The sequence below is a fragment of the Clupea harengus genome, chromosome 4, assembly GCF_900700415.2.
Source record: "Clupea harengus chromosome 4, Ch_v2.0.2, whole genome shotgun sequence".
Classification (NCBI taxonomy): Eukaryota; Metazoa; Chordata; class Actinopteri; order Clupeiformes; family Clupeidae; genus Clupea; species Clupea harengus.
Window position 1 is genome coordinate 5,590,644 of NC_045155.1, and position 15,000 is coordinate 5,605,643.

Sequence of the window (15,000 nt, forward strand, 5' to 3'; positions counted from 1 at the left end):
CTCATGCTTGTATCTGAAATCTCTCAGTATATTTTCCCAACAGCTCTGTTTGCAGCCATTGGATAAAAAGTATTTTCTCCACCAAAAACCAGCGATAAGACCACCACACACTCATCACCTTGACTCTCTCAGTTAATGATTTCAGCCCAACACAGTCTGTGTGAGAAATCTGCAAACTCAAATCACTTTGACGTGTTTACGACAGAGAGAGGTTTGGAGACATGGAATTTACCCCAAACTGAGTGGATTGTATACAGAACTACTGTACAGCGTGCAGATCTCATCCCCAGGACAGTTGGAGTTTCCCAGGAAGTTAAATGTCATCACACAGCAATATAAGCTCCATTCTCAACACAAGATGGAGTATGGTATGTTCTACGTTTCCTTCTACATTCTACAGGTTTTGAGAGGAGAGACACCACAGGTAGTGGGTGCAACATGTACGAGCGTCAGGCAGTGGGGTTATGAATGTGTAATCTGTGAGGACTACACGGGGGTTGTGTGTGTGTGAATGGGTCATCTCATTAGGACATTCCCAGCAGTGGCGTGTTTATAAACAGCCTGGGCTCATCTCAGTGATGGATGGTCGTGCGCTATCGCTGGCTCTTCCTGTCGCCACAGTGAAAACATATTTATTTCCACAGAGTTTCACAACCACGTCGTGCCACGATACAGGCACACTCCTCAGTCACCCCCCCCCCCCCCCCACACACACACACAAACACACATACACACACACACTGCTGCCTTTTCAACCCCCGGGAACAATATACACAAGAACACACACAGCCTCCCACTTTCGTTGTTTTGCCAGTGCAAAGCTCAGTAGAACCAAACATCCCCCAAAACACAAAGACACCTAACGCCACCGCTGTCACTGAAGAGTTCAGCAACCTCCCCATACCCTTAACCAGACACACACTCCTACTCCTCCCATTGGCACTGAATTCAACCCCAACGCACTCAATCTACACACATCTACTTTTTCTCTCAGTTTAATCCTCACAAAACACACACACACACACACACTCTTGCTACCCTCAAATTAGAACTCTCTTCCACACACACAGTTGCAACAATCATTGTAAATATGACACATGCGCACATTTACAAGCGTGCGCACACACACACACACACACACACACACACACACACACAGTGAGCTGATCTGCGTGACCCCTTACAGCGATAGCAGTTCTGACCTCCTTTCTCTCTGGGTGGGCCCTCCATATCCCTCACTTGGGAGGCAAGAGGGGTAGAGTAGGGTGGAGTGGTGGGGGGGAATGGACATTCTCAAGGTCAGTGTTTTGACCCCGCTCTCCATTTGGCTAACAGGACACTGCTGAGAACAACTCCCGTAATGAGCAACACGCCTCCACTTTCCTGGAAGTCTCCAGGACAAATGGCAGGACTAACCCTGGGACGGCATCCTCTAGCCTCTGCGCCGGCCCGTATCGCGAGTCTGTGGCAATGCATAACTCTGGGCACCGGGCATGGACTAGAAGAAGGGCCCCTGGTACTTTCTAGGCCAGGTATTCAGTCTACTCAGCAATAAGTTGACAGGGCCTTGTTTACAGGCATAAGCAGTAATTGGGTTTGCAGGTCACAAGGGTGAGTTCGTGAAATTTAAAGATTAAAAATGTAATCCTATTATCCTTGGGTAACAGCAGCAAGAACCTCCACCTTTCTGTATGTAATCAGTTTGATGTATTTGGCTAAATAGTTTAAATGGTATAATAACATCCTGTACTCAGAATGCCTTGAAGAAAACCGGCAATAAAGAGTCATTATGACTGAGCAACATTCTGCCCACCATCTCAATGTGGCATCAGAATATCCCAACACTACCAACTGTTCTTGACTAGGCACATTTGCAAAGCCCCTAGCAATGAACTGGCATCGGAATGCTACTTGACATCCCTCTAGTTTATGGTAGACAGCTCTTTCAACTTTCAAATGTAGTCACTGATTGTGTGGACAGGTATGTGACTACAGTAGTGCAGACTGTGGGCTTTTGTGACCAAACATGCATCCCAGGGATATTCACGTGGAACATTGGAGTTCGACATGACATGGCTTTCCAAATCTAAGGGAATGCTCATTCCAGGAGATAGATCAATCCTTTGCTATACGATCAAAGAAATTCCAAGAAAATGACATTTTGATTAAACACAGTAAACAGCATATTTGTTTCAAAACATGTTTAGTAGACAGTTCTGTGCGACGTTTTCTGACAAATCTTGGGTGCGTGTATATATATATTACAGGACAACAAGCTATTCACCCTCCCCTACTCCTACCGATTCTGTAAACAATTTGTGATCATTGGAAAAACTTTACAATGATATTTATACAGTACATCCATAAAATTACAGTACCAATAAGGCATCACATCATTGACAAGTCATCGGAAACTGTGATTAAACAAAGACAGAAATAAATATAAAAGTAAGTGAGAAAATCTGGACCAGTCATAACTATGCTGTGAGTAGTACAACAGTAAGGCAGTAAACCAGAGGGCAAACTCGCTTATACTTCAACAACAAAAAAGAAACCTTTGTAACAAGTGTCATCAGAAAAGGCTTTGTGCAAATGTTTCTCTGTATTCATAAGAATTCAATTTTTTTAAGAGGTCCCTTTTTAACATCAGAACAATTAAGAGCATAAAAAGTAATATACTCATGTTTTTCACTCAAGAAACAAGTTCTACACTCCTCCTAAAATATCACCAGTCAGGTCTGATGATAATATAAAACAATAATACAATTAAAATATGATTAAAAAAATAAAAGCAAAAAGTAAAATAAATGTGGTGTCTAACGGTCAAGCACACAGGCGGTTGGGTTGGCCTTAGTTGGCAAGGAGAGGTGCAGTTTCAGCACTGGAGACTGGATACTTGGATTTGTACGTCATGAACTGCAAAGATATCTGTGCAAAGACAAGTAAAGGACAGAACCTGAAAGATCTGAAAATGTGTTCCTACACAGTCTGAAACAAACACATAAGGTAGTACACACAACAAACTACTTCGATCAGATGAACTAGCTCAATTAGGAGAAGCATTTTTTAAATTAATATTTTTATGAATTTAATTAAACTGCACTTAAGGACGCGGTCTCCCTTGTAATGTTTTGTAAAAGAACCAGCCCGATGGCTTGAAAAGCATACCATTACATCCAGACAGAGCGTGCCCAGACTGCCGATCAGCCAGGGCAGGTGGTGGATCACGTAGCTGACCTCCCCTTGTCCGTGTTCGGGGTTCTTCAGCAGCACACTCAGGCCATAAGTCGTGTTCCCCACGATGACCAATGCAAACAGGAAGAACGACACACCCTCTGTAGACTTTCTCTTATACTGCCGAATACAAACGAATCAAATGGAGAGGTTAGATTTTGTGAAAATGAAACAAAGCTACACTTGTCAGTGTTAGCAATGAGTGTCACAAGCATTACAATTATCTGGGAGCTCAGCCAGGGTCAACCTTAGGAGGGGTATCTCACAGGCTAAACACAGTTTCAAACAGCGGATTGAAGAGCTCTTCAACTCCTTTGAACCCCAGCGCATGCGGCAAGGCATACAGACAATCACAGACGTCACAAACTCAACTACTTCTACGCTCGCTTTGACCAGGGAAATAAGGAGGTCCTCCTCAAAGCAGATCTACCACCCGATGAGCAGCCTCTCACACTCTCCACCTCAGACGTTTGCTCCAACCTGAGCAGGATGAATGCAGCTGGCCCTGATGGAATACCTGGCCGTCTGCTTAAAGCCTCTGCAGAGCAGTGCCCGGGATCTTTAGGGACATTTTCAATCTGTCCCTGGCCAAGGCAGTTATCCGTACAAGTTCCAAGTACTCCCCTGCTACAGCCCTGAATGACTTCAGTCCTGTCACACTCACCCCTATCAAGAGACTGGTTCTTTCACAACTGAAATCCTGTCTGCCTGCTACACCAGACCCAGACCAGTTTCCCTACCGCCACAACAGGTCAACAGGTCAACAGGTCGGGTCAGGAGGATGCCATCATCACAGCACTCCACTCTGCTCTGACCCACCTGGACAGTCGCAATTTGTACCCCAGTTCATTGACTTGAGCTCAGCATTTAATGCTGCGATCCCTTCCAAGCTGATCTGTAAGCTTAGCCGGGTCGGTATCAGCACATCTAAATGCAACTGGTCTCTGGACTCTCTGACTATCAGACCTCAGTCTGTGAATTTAGTACAACCTCTCCTGCTTCGCAAACCACCCTGCTTTCCTGTTTATGGCTCCAACACGATTAATCAAGTTTGCAGATGACACCACGGTCGTAGGTCCGGTCAGCGGTGACGATGAGATGGCCTACAGGGATGAGGTTCAGCACCTGGCTGTGTGGTGGTGTACTGACAACAACCTGGTGCGTAACACCTAGAAGACCAAGGAGACTTCAGGCTGGCTCCATGAATATACCCCCTTTTACATCAACAGAGCTCTAGTAGAACGTGTGTCAAGCTTCAAGTTCCTCGGCCCTCACACCTCCGAGGAGCTCACCTGGCCCCTAAACTCCTCCATCCTGGTCAAACAAGTGCAACATCGTCTTTACTTCCTACAGAGTCTCAAGAAAGCTGTGTCCCAGGATACTGGCGGACCTCTACCGCTGTACCATAGAGAGCATACTCACCAACTGCATCTCAGCGTGGTATCGCAACTGCTTTTTTTATACTCAAACAAACGCATACTTAAACAAATGTACATATGCTGTTCATGCTGTGCATACATCCTTACATTTGCACTCTCAATTCTCTAACTCCACTTGTACTCTGTACATATGAATCTAAAATATTTACATATATAATGTTTGTATATTGTAACTCCACTGTCCATCACTGTACATATTGTAAGATATAGGAATCACTTATGCTGCAGTACTTACTTTCCCTGCACTTATCTGTAAATAATACTGTATTTTTACTCTCCAGGTTAGATGCTAACTTCTTTCATAGCCTTTGTAGCTGCACTTCACACAATGACAATAAAGTTAAATCTTATCTAATTAGAATGGCAAGACTGTTCAGTTCTGAACAAGATGACATTCCATGAATGTAAATTAACATACATTAATTAATGTTCAGTTTCCTGGAGTTCAAATTCAGAACGAACATTATTGTAAAAGACATGTAAAATACCACAGACTAAATACAACACGCGTGAACATCCATTAATGCCTCACTCTTCATTCACTGATGGCACACAGAAGCAAGCTAATTAGAGTTCACCTCCTTCCTAATCCTTCAAGTTAAACTGCCACTGTTGTTGACCCAGCCTGGAAGTGAGGCTAATGAGAGGTAGTGTAATGGATGTATACTAGTTAGACAGCTACGTGCCATACACATAACTCAACCCTTCAGAGAGACACTTGCAACACAGCAAGCAGCTATGGCTTTTAGCACACCCTTGGTGGACCACTCTAACTCCTATCCCAGAGGTTTTGGGTGTAGAATTGGACACATTGCATTTGGCTCAAGTTCAACTTACATTAGTGTATATCTGTGGCAGCCTAGAGCACAGGTACATCACGGAGGACACAGAGCCAATGGTGAAGCCAATGATCACCCGGGTGCTGAAGGACGTGCCCTGGAAAGACAGATACAATAAGTCATTTTCCATTACCTATTTATGAAATAACTTGAAGCACACCTTTGTGTTAAATAAACAGTTTGTTTACTTTACCATTGAGTCCTCCTCTGTTACTGACAGTAATGTTCGGCTGCCATGCCCTACAGGTGCTACCTGCTTTTCCAAACTTGACCCTGGAAGGCCCACAAAACTCGACATTCCCAGCAGGCAAAGCACACCAACTGCATTCAGTGTGCCATTGTCTATGTATCCAAGAAAGAAAAGAAAAGTTTTCCAACAAAGAAAAGTTGATAATGGTTATTCTATTAAATGTGCTGCTGATGGTAAAATGCTATCTTCATTCTATGTAATTTAAGTATCTGTTCAGCTCCTCATCTGCACTGAAACTACAGTCAGATTGTAGGGTAGGCCTATACATCTTCCAGCAAAGGTTAAGACTACTGAAAACACTCACTGGTGTTAGACTTGTTCCTTCCCTTGTAGTAAAAGTACATCCCGAGCATCACGAGGTCAGCCAGCGCATAGTAAACCGCAGTGTATGTCTGCATTAAGGAATAGAAACAAACATGCTTCAGACTAAACATACAATGGCCTTTCAGATTCAATTCAATTTCACTGAATAACTAAACACACGGAGATCAAATCTTTCTGAGTAACAAACACACATACCTGCAAGGGCAGTTGGTTGGCAAGAAAAGATCCCACCAGATTACATGTGTCACCTGACAACCACAGCAACAGGAACCAAATGGACAGAGCTTGGTCCATATTTCCTGTGCGACATGAGCTGTAGTATTGCCTAAGAACGGCAAAATGGAAGAGAAAGTACCAGAATTCAGAAACGAGTAGATAAGAGCAAACAGGACGTAGAGATGGGTAAGAAGACATGGGAGACTTACGGGAGCGATGATACCATAAAACACACTATGGACAGCAACCCAAGAATAACACTGGCCATGTCCCGGGAATCCTGTGCGCACTCTCCGAGTCCTTCCCAAACCCATACAGATCCATTGGGGCATAACGTGGAGAAATTTCCGTCGTTAAATTCCCCGACTGAAATCCGTGAAAGAGCTCCATCAGTCACCATAGCTGCTGAAAGAAGTACACACAAATCGGTTGATTAGTAAGGCAACAAAACGCTTCAACATTCCATGACACATCAAACGACACAAGTAAACAAAGCAAATATGTTTTCAAGAGAGCCTTCCTTCCTCGTGTCGCATAAACAAGGAGGCACGCTTAAATTATACTATTATTTGCAAACACAATGATTGAACAGGGGTTATTCGGGGGGACGTTTACCTTTCTGGAAATGTTCTTTATGCTCTTGGATCGTCGGACTCGGACCAGTCTCCCTACACATAGACAAGTTGGGGGGGAAAGGAAGTAAACATCCTTATATTTACCGGTCATTGGATGATTTTCCCCATACGTCACCAAGGGGCGGAGTGTTCCTACTGGCTACTGTTGGTCAATACCGGCAGGACATAATCGATGTGGTAAGGACATAAACAAAGGTGCATAGGCTACAATTCGCCAACGGTTCATTAACAATGATTGACCCAATGAAATTGTTCAGTGTACATTGCAAGGGAAGACAGATAAACTTGGTTAGCCAACATAAGCTCGGCTTAATTTTTTAGGGGAAAACAATTATCCTGGTGAAGTTGCAAAACATATGTTTAGTAGCCCTTTATATCTTAAAAGCGTCAGATTGTTTGGTCACATATCACACGTGTACATCACATATCAGCACGTCACGTTAGTTCAGTCGAATTCACTCCCTCACACGTCTCTGGAAAGTTTAGCATTTTCTTCACCACTATGTGAACATCGTAAACATATGTAGAAAAAAACACATCTGTTGCATACTTGGTCTGTCTTTTAAACTTAAACTTGGCCCACTCATTCACCACAAAGCCCATCGGTAAAAAAGTTGTTTGGAAGTCATTAATAATTAAATAATTCATCATAAAATAGCCTACTTCAAAATGTAAGCCCACTTACAGTAGCCTATTATGATAACATGGTTCGTGGGGGGTAAAAACATAATAGGTGTCTCACCAATGCAATGAATCCAAACAAAACAGAAGTCCTTCGATTAACTCAAGCTATCTTCCAGAGTGGCAATTAACTCCTGAAATTTAGCAATTCATCCAAGACCGTCTGTTTCGCCGGCTAGACCTCCTGCCGCTGAGACGGCGATCAGCTGACTGTTCTCACCTGACCTCCAGTCTTGACGATTCGGCATAAAATCAGAAACGCTGAGCTCACCACCACAATTTCACCAACTATATAAAGCCCTTGCGCGTGCGTTGTCAGTTTCATAGGACTTCCTCAGTAGGCTAGGCCTACCATAGACACATGTATATATGTCTATGAGGCCTACTACCTGTATGTCACTTGTGATAAGAAGGGTTGATACTGACGTCGCCTACATGGGACATTGATTTCGACATTGCGCTTAGCCTTGATTAAACGAGTAGATGTCAGAAGTCAAAGTCTAGAGGTGACACTTTCACTCTTTTGCATAACATATTTGAGTGGTGTTAAAGAATATATTGCCTTGTGGCTATCATTAGTTTAACACAACCTGAAATACAGACTTGCTACAGAGCTTTGGCGGATCTAGCGCTGATCTGCACCAATCAGGACTACGTTAAGTCCAGCCATGAACTCCAGCCATGAGCAGCCATTACTCAACACCTGTAAGCTCAAATACAGGTGCTGAGTACCTTGAGCAATCTGTAGCCTGTTACGCCCTGCAGTTTCACCAGCATTAATTTGCCTAACAATCTATTACAACGGTTCAGTTTAACACTTTATAACAATTACTATTACTATGCTTTTGTCAATCGAGTTTTTTTTTCTTCAAAGATAACCTCGTCACACGCTTTTTCCTGTTCCTCAATTAACATTTCTATGACAGCTAATGGCTTCTGTCGGTAAGAAACATGATCAATAAAGAATCTCAATGGATGTCAATAAAAGAAGCATAACCTTTGAAATAACAAAAATGAAAGTATAGCGGTCATCAGTTTTAAAATGATCAATCAGAAATTTTCATCTTATCACTTTATTCCTTCACCATCCCATACGCCATTTGCTTTATTTTTATGAAAAGGAATATTAACACAATATTTTGTTTCACTCAGGGATTATTAGAACTACCATTAAAATCAGGTCTTTAATAAAAAGGGGCTGATGCAGTTTACAGGGAACATTGCATTTAAACCTTTTTATTGAAGTTAATGACCAAACAACCAGTCTTCAGTCATGTTTCTGTATGGTTTCTGTTATTTACAACAATGAAACCGTTCAAACAAACACGCAAACGAACACACAAACACGCACACACTCTCTCTCTCACACACACACATACAAATACCCAGTAGGTAATTCATTGTTAAACATTATAATACATCAACATATTGGGGGATGAGAGGGTATGGTCTTTTATAAAGCATTGTTCACAACAGATTTACAAACAGCATCATAAATGATAGTAGTAATAATAATAATAATAATAATAATTAAAAAAAGACTCATTTGTTAAACCCGCTGTAACAGTTCAAAAACTGTGTAAGAACTTCCTTCGTCAACAGCCATCAGTGTCATCTGGGTATGCCAACTATAAAAGTTTCTTCGCTGCTCTGTGTACACTCTTGACTTCGTAAAGTTTTATTCTTTTTATAACAAGGCATTTTTCATAGTGGGAGAATAAGAAGTAGCACTGGAACTTGATATATGCCAGCAGGTCCAGCATATGACCTAGAGTCTGAGTAAGAGAATGAGTGGGGGTGATGAAAAGAAAAGGAAGACCGATCCGCTCTTCACTTTCACGTGAAGCCTTTCCGAGTTGCCATCTTTTCCTCACTTGGGGCTCAGTCACTTTCTTGCCTCGCTCTCGCTCTCATTTTATATGCAGTGTCTTGTCCTCTGCTTTTAAGCGCTTGCGTTTTGGCTGTATGTCATCATCTGAGTCGTCGGAGGCCTCCTTGTCCGCTCCTACTTCCTCTTCCTCTTTCTCTTTCTCCTTTTCCTTCTCCTTCTCCATCTCCATTTCCATTTCCATTTCGTTCTCCTTCTCCTTCTCCTTCTCTTTCTCTTTCTCCATCTCTTTTTCCTTCTCCGTTTCCTTCTCCTTCTCCTCCTTCTCCTTGTCCATTGAGGGCTTGTCGTCGGGGGCAACGGGGAAATTCTGGTCAGGGTAGAGCTGCACCAGCCTTTCCTCAAAGTACAGACTCACTGCCTTCCCAGCCTCTGCCACTTCCGAGTCCGCCTGTCAAAGAACATGGGAGGGGAGGGGAGGAGAAGAGAAGGACAAAGAGAAGGAGGGGGAGTGTGTGTGTATGTGTGTGTGGTTGTGTATGAGAAAGAGAGGATGAGTGATAAAGAGAGACGGAGATGTGATGAATGGAGTGTGTATGAGTGAGAGATTGAGTGTAGAGGACAGAGAGCAGAGAGAGAGGAAGGAGTGCAGAGAGCCCATATTGGTAAAGAAGAGGAGGGGTGGGTGGGGGAGAAGAGAAGAAGACAAAATTAGAGGAGTGTGGTTGGGGACTCGGATGAACCGCTGGAACGCGCTTTAACCCTTCATCGATGTGTGTTGGCAACAGCTTACCTGCACATTAATCTGTTCCTCCTCATAAACCTGGATTATGCGAGACATCTAAAGAGGGCGATAACAGTACAATAAAATACAAAAAAAAAGAGAGAAAGAAAACAAAACACACAAAAAGGGGGGGGAAGAAAGATTTTATAGCACATACAGAGAGGAGTTATCCTCAGCTGTATTTCCAGCTGTCCAAGGATGCACAATATCATGCTTGCCAAAACATTACTCTAAATGGCAAACATACACATGAAAGTCTTAAATCAGGTTCTTTTCTAAATAGGAGATTATCCAGCAGTAGCTGGATAACTGATCCTAGGGCACGCATGTCCAAAACTGAGATTTTTTTTATTTTTTTTTATATGGTGCTTCTTTGACGGACAAAAGTCACAGGCATGAAAAACAGAGAGCGACCCAAGGCCACCCTCCTACCATTACAATGACTGACTGACGTAACCAAGATAAAGATTTAAGTCGATTTTCCAAATTACAATTTAATGCTAGTGGGCCCATTCGATTTTACTGACCTGAGGTCAGTAGAAGAACTATTCCTACTAATCTAAAACCTGCCATATGCCTCCTACTCCTTAGTGAGAAGGGAAGTCTAGCATCATATACACAGTATGTGTTCACGGTGGGCTTTTCTAGATCTGTGCTTAACGGCCTCTGAACTTCTCATACGCATTGCATTTCCCTGGGAAACCGCCACTACTGACCATCTAAAAGCGGAGGTGTCATTTTGAAACCACAAAAAGGAACAGAGAAATGGTTCTCCCTCTCATTTACTGTCAATTGCTCAAAGGCTGTCCGAAGGTCAAAGTTCACACAGAAAAACAAGAAAAAAATCCATTATGCTTAAGCCTGCAAAGAAGCAGGGCCACAAAGGCATGTGTTCATAAAGAAACGTGATGCCTCTTAAACAAAGGCATCTTATTGGTATGTGCAGTTGGATGAGAGTTTGCCTGTTGAGCATGCAACTCAATCACACATCCTTGAAATATCATGCGTCTTCAGAAGAGGAGGGGATTTCAAGGGATGCAGAATGGAGTTTCCTTCAGCCAATATACAGCATTGCACCTGATTTAATTTTAAATGCTATAGCCATGAGCCCCAACCTAACCGGGACAATCAAGACATTAATTCCCCTCTCTGTGGGCTATCCCAGTGCTGGCTGGAATTCCAGGGAACATGTGAAGATTTTTTTTTTTTTCTTCACATTTACCTGTGGCAGATGCTTTTATCCATTTAACTGATTAAACTAAAATACATTAAGGTAATGCCCTCACTGGGATAAAATGCCTGCATTACTAAGAGGAAGGCAGAAAACAGTGCTTTCCCCCCCCCCCCCCTTGCTGTGGAAAAGATTAGTTGTGTGAAATGAAATTAGTGTTTCCAAACGCTGTGTACAGCATGTGTGCCAGTGTGGATGTGTGTTTCCAAACGCTGTGTACAGCATGTGTGCCAGTGTGGATGTGTGTTTCCAAACGCTGTGTACAGCATGTGTGCCAGTGTGGATGTGTGTTTCCAAACGCTGTGTACAGCATGTGTGCCAGTGTGGATGTGTGTTTTCGTGCGTGTGTACATAGGCGCATTCTGTTTGTGCTAGTGTGCATGTGCATGTGTATGTGTACATGCTACAGAGTGTATATATTTGAGCACGTGCGTGTGTATGTGTGTGTGTGTGTGTGTGTGTATGTGTATGTACAGTATATGTGCATGTATATGTGTACATGCTACAGAGTGTATATATTTGAGCACGTGCGTGTGTATGTATGTGTGTGTGTATGTGTATGTGTATGTGTACATGCTACAGAATGTATATATTTGAGCACGTGCGTGTGTTAAGTGATCCCCAGCCTGAGGCGTTCCAGAGAGACTTGCCCTTTGGCCAGACGGCGCCAGTACAGGCACATGCCACTCACCTCGTTGTATTTGGCACAGTTGCTGAAGACCAGGCGCACGTCGGCCACAAACTCGCCGGGGCTGTGGTAGTGCTCCGGGTGCTTCAGCTGCAGCTTCTGCTTCACCGTGTTCAGGGCCATTGGCTGCTTAATGATCTTATAGTAGTTGGGGACCTGGGGAAGCATCCATATTAAAAATAGGAATCCACACCTGGTTAAAAGGAATGCTCCTAAAAAAAACAGCTGACCAAAAGGCACAATTCTATGTGGCCATAATGGATGGGCAGATTGTTTTATAACTGAATAAAGCACGGCCATTTCAGCCACAATTTCCCCACTTTGCCAAATAACTCCTTGTCGATGTTCTCTCAACAGTATGAATCTTAGACTTAGACTCTCACGAAAAAATGGGTGTTTTTTCTTAACTCTGAGGCCTTCTTCAGTTTATTCCGCCAGCGACTAAAACGAACTTCAAGTAGTCCATGTAGGAACCTTCTTGTCTTCAGATTACAGATCTGAGAGCAGCGGATGATTACTCACCGTTGAGGACACGGGTTCATGGAACTCCACGCTCAGCTCATGGCAGAACACATACAGCAGCAGCCGCTGGCACCTCTGTGGTCAAGGACAGGAGAGGAGAAGAGAAGAGATGACACCAGGGAACCATGGAAGATACACGTGACGAGAAAAAAAAAAAAACTTGGACGGATAATGGAAAAGGAGAGTGCAAGATGTGTGTAAGGAAAGAAAAGCTGTGTGTGTGTGCGTGCACAATCACTTTCTCACATACAATAGGGCTTAGACTGAATGCGAGACCATGTGTGTGAGTGAATGCAAAACAGAAAGTGAAGGTGTCAGAGTGCCCTTGTGTATCTGTGTGTGTGTGTGTGTGCCTGCCCTTGTGTATCTGTCTGTGTATCTGTGTGTGTATCTGTGTGTGCGTGTGTGAATGTGTGTGTGCCTGCCCTTGTGTATCTGTGTGTGTATCTGTGTGTGTGTGTGTGTGTGTGTGTGTGTGCCTGCCCTTGTGTATCTGTGTGTGTATCTGTGTGTGTATCTGTGTGTGTATCCGTGTGTGTGTGTGTGTGCGCGCCTGCCCTTGTGTATCTGTGTGTGTATCTGTGTGTGTATCTGTGTGTGTGTATCTGTGTGTGTGTGTGTGTGTGTGTGTGTGTGTGTGTGTGTGTGTGTGTGTGTGTGTGAATCTGCCCTTGTGCATCTCTGTGTGAATCTGCCATTGTGTATCTGCCCTTGTGTATCTACGTGTGCATGTGTGAGTGTGTGTGTGTGTGTGTTCTCTAGCAAATGGCAAACCGCCTGCAGCTAATTTTGCATGTATCTGCAGCACTGCCGTTGGAGTGGGGTAGACGGAATGTCAAACCAGCGGTGTGGTGAGAACACCAGACTTGCCCCACCAGCGGCGCACAGGTGTTAGGGGATCATTAGAGCTTGTCCAAATGAGCACGCATTGCAATACTATTTTCCACGCTATTATATTGATACTTTGACAAACACCATATGACCATAAGAAGATGGCAAAAGTTTGTTTTCTTCCGTGTGTCTTTTGGCCACAACATTTTTAAATCGACAAAATCATACACTCAGGCGTCACCACTCCAGTACTGACCCGCTGGTCCTCGGGACTCAGGACCGGCTCGCTCTGGTCCTTCTTGGGAGCGTCGTCGTCACAGTTGTACTCGATCTCGGGGCTACTCAGGCTCCGGCAGAAGGTGCACATCCACTCACCACTGGGGAGAGCACACACACACACAAACACACACACACACACACGGCAGGCTGGGGTCAGAGGTTAACAGCAGGCGGGGGTCAGAGGTTAACAGCAGTGGCTATGCTATGGCTCCACCCACTGCAGTCACAGCACAGCACAGAGAACATGAGCGTCATAACAAAAACATCACAGGAGTGCATGGTCATGAAAAGGTGCTGGCGTGTGCACGGGGGTGGGGGGGGGTGTCACGTGTACTTTGTGTGTGTGTGTGTGTGTGCAGGCACGTGCATACACAGGCCAGTTTTTGGGTCAGCAATGTAAAGTGGGGATGTGACTTCTGATGTACAAGATATCTGGAAAGCTCTGTCTCTGTGTCTCTGTGTCTGTGTGTCTGTGTGTGTGTGTGTGTGTGTGTGTGTGTGTGTGTGTGTGTGTGTGTGTGTGTGTGTGTGTGTGTGTGTGTGTGTGAGTGTGAATGCCTTTGTATACCTCAGTGTGCAGCCTTGCGTAGGGATATGACGGGTGTATGAAGGTTACTGGACACTATGTGTGCCCTTAGTGAACCGCATAGCACAGGTTTATTATAACGGGTGATATGGAACAGTATTAAATGGCGTGTGTGAGAGTCACGGATCCTAATGTGCGTGTTGAAGCGACTCTCCACTTTGAAGGTACTGACTGTGAACTCAACACCCGACAGGCAGGTATGCAATACTTAAATCACTTTGAGATTCATATACTAGTCTACGACTGCAGGGAAAGTGAGCCTGCCTGCAATGTGCCAACCACACAGTCTCTCCCTCTGTACTGAAAAAATCCAGCAGCGGATGAAAACATTTACATTCGTGGTCAAGACCCAGTTGCAGACACTTCCCACCAAGTCCAACCGATCACTTTGGTTTCCAAACATACATGACCCTTTCTGTTTACTGCATAGTAAATAGAAGGACAGCATATTTGGCTCATATTAAGAATGGCTGCCCCATGTTCACGGGCTGGTATGTAGCCCGTCACGATCATATTGCCAACATAGCCGTGAAAGAATTGTGCAAAGTTAATGAATCATGTGTATAGCATTTACAGAAACAAACCCCGTGCCAAATGAGCTGGTTTTCTTCTGTCAGTCAAAACTCCAACGGT

General features: G+C 43.9%; 2 protein-coding genes across 3 annotated transcripts in view; both read right to left on the minus strand.

Annotated features, from left to right (window-relative positions):
• Positions 1-2,186: 2,186 nt before the first annotated feature.
• Positions 2,187-8,281, minus strand: slc66a1 (solute carrier family 66 member 1). Of its 2 annotated transcripts, none has more exons than XM_031565888.2 (9): positions 7,680-8,281; positions 6,918-6,970; positions 6,512-6,704; positions 6,282-6,411; positions 6,067-6,154; positions 5,706-5,854; positions 5,511-5,609; positions 3,169-3,354; positions 2,187-2,928 (listed from the first exon to the last, which is right to left on the minus strand). In XM_031565888.2, the coding sequence occupies exons 3-9, from the start codon at positions 6,700-6,702 to the stop codon at positions 2,851-2,853; spliced, it is 921 nt and encodes a 306-aa protein (XP_031421748.1). In that variant the 5' UTR covers positions 6,703-6,704; positions 6,918-6,970; positions 7,680-8,281; the 3' UTR covers positions 2,187-2,850. The 2 variants fall into 2 exon arrangements, with proteins under 2 accessions (XP_031421748.1, XP_012671144.1); XM_012815690.3 differs by having other exon boundaries at positions 6,512-6,707; positions 7,680-8,277.
• A 544-nt stretch (positions 8,282-8,825) lies between these two features.
• The window catches only part of trim33 (tripartite motif containing 33), a 34,093-nt gene continuing 27,918 nt past the window's right edge, over positions 8,826-15,000 (minus strand). Inside the window, exons 17-21 of the mRNA XM_042707603.1 lie at positions 13,759-13,879; positions 12,672-12,746; positions 12,153-12,305; positions 10,240-10,287; positions 8,826-9,897 (exon numbers count right to left, since the gene is read on the minus strand). Coding sequence (XP_042563537.1) covers positions 9,529-9,897; positions 10,240-10,287; positions 12,153-12,305; positions 12,672-12,746; positions 13,759-13,879 — 766 coding nt within the window. The 3' untranslated portion in view covers positions 8,826-9,528. The remainder of the gene's footprint in view (positions 9,898-10,239; positions 10,288-12,152; positions 12,306-12,671; positions 12,747-13,758; positions 13,880-15,000) is intronic.

Bases quoted from the DNA above. Each gene is read 5' to 3' on its own strand.
- slc66a1 (XM_031565888.2), bottom strand. From the start codon at position 6,702: ATGGTGACTGATGGAGCTCTTTCACGGATTTCAGTCGGGGAATTTAAC. The intron at 6,412-6,511 runs GTAAGTCTCCCA...TGCCGTTCTTAG, and splicing joins TTTATGGTATCATCGCTCCC to GCAATACTACAGCTCATGTC. The intron at 2,929-3,168 runs GTATGCTTTTCA...GTCTTTGCACAG, and splicing joins CGCTCTGTCTGGATGTAATG to ATATCTTTGCAGTTCATGAC.